The 1,279-nt window shown below is 68.0% G+C and overlaps 1 protein-coding gene across 1 annotated transcript in view; it reads left to right on the top strand.

Annotated features, from left to right (window-relative positions):
* Positions 1–302: 302 nt before the first annotated feature.
* The window catches only part of MNEG_8837 (hypothetical protein), a gene marked incomplete at both ends in the record, with an annotated part of 2,178 nt that continues 1,201 nt past the window's right edge, over positions 303–1,279 (top strand). Inside the window, 2 exons of the mRNA XM_014042689.1 lie at positions 303–485; positions 773–1,246. Of these exons, the coding sequence (XP_013898143.1) occupies positions 303–485; positions 773–1,246 (657 nt within the window). The remainder of the gene's footprint in view (positions 486–772; positions 1,247–1,279) is intronic.

Raw genomic sequence — 1,279 nt, 5'->3', positions numbered from 1 at the left:
GGGCGGTAGAAGCCGCCAAGAGCCAGCTCTGGTGTACAGACCCGACCTCACCTCCCGCGGCCCCGCGCGCAGCGCACTTGGCAACCCACCCTTGCTCCCAACGTTCGACCCCTCAGTCCCCCCCCACACACCACACACACACACACACACACACACACACACACACACACACACAAAAACACACAAAACACATCTCGCCCGCCCACTGTACAGGCGTCCCCCTGCTCGACGCGATCCAGCCCAGCTTCACGCCAGATGCTGTCAAGGCGAACCTCTCACTTGCCGCAGCAGCCACCAAGACGATGCTCGAGGTCCTGACTAAGCTGCACGCCTGCGGCTACTCATACAACGACCTGAAGCCTGAGCAGCTGCTGCACAATCCCGGCGCCGCGGCGGCCGGGGGCCCGGCGGTTATGATGGTGGACTTTGGGGCGGTGACGCAAATCGGGGACATGAAGCGGCTGGGCAACACGTGGCGCTACAGCGTGAGCGGCGGGGGCCTTGGGGGCGGTGTGCGTGGGTGGTGTGAAGGCGGCGGATGTCTGACCGCGTTGTGGGTTTGCTCAGAAGTCAACGTGCTGTGCTGTGCTGTGCTGTGCTGTGCTGTGCTGTGCTGTGCTGTGCTGTGCTGTGCTGTGCTGCGCTGTGCTGTGCCGTGCCGTGCTGTGCCGTGCTGCGCTGTGCTGTGCACACCCCAAATGCATCATCACCGCTTTGTGCAGACGCCATCCCTGCTAAAACCCCGCGCAACCCGTGCCTCCCCAACCCGCAGGCCCCCGAGGCCCAGAAGCGCATGGCATCCGGCCAGTTCGAGGTCGAGGCCACCTTTGGCGAGGCCTTCGACACCTGGACGCTCTGCATGACCCTGGCCGTCATCGCCCTCGGCGGCAGCAATCCCTACCTGCCCACCCCCCAGCAGGCCGCGGCGCCCGCGCCCTACCCCCACGTGCCCGGCTGCTCCTGGAGCCCCCACATGGCCAGGAACATAATCGAGGACCCCTGGTGCTTCGAGCGGGCAGAGGGATGGGACCTGCTGCCGGAAGATCTGCAGGCGTTTTTGCACTGGGGGTTGCGCCCGGAGCCGCGGACGCGCGCCACATTGGCGCAGCTCGCAGGCACCAACTGGGGCCGCGCGGCGCTCGCGCTTGGCGGCGGCAGCAGCGGCGGCGGCAGCGGCGGCGTGCAGCAGCAGGTGGTGGCGGCGGGCGCGGCGCCGCCGCCGCTGCTGTTGATCCCGGGGGACGCGGTGCCGCTGCCGGCGCTGGGCGCGAGCCTGCAC

This window comes from Monoraphidium neglectum (genome assembly GCF_000611645.1).
Source record: "Monoraphidium neglectum strain SAG 48.87 unplaced genomic scaffold scaffold01727, whole genome shotgun sequence".
Lineage (NCBI taxonomy): Eukaryota > Viridiplantae > Chlorophyta > Chlorophyceae > Sphaeropleales > Selenastraceae > Monoraphidium > Monoraphidium neglectum.
Note: the sequence above shows the minus strand (reverse complement) of the source record. Positions and strands in the feature narration are given on the sequence as shown.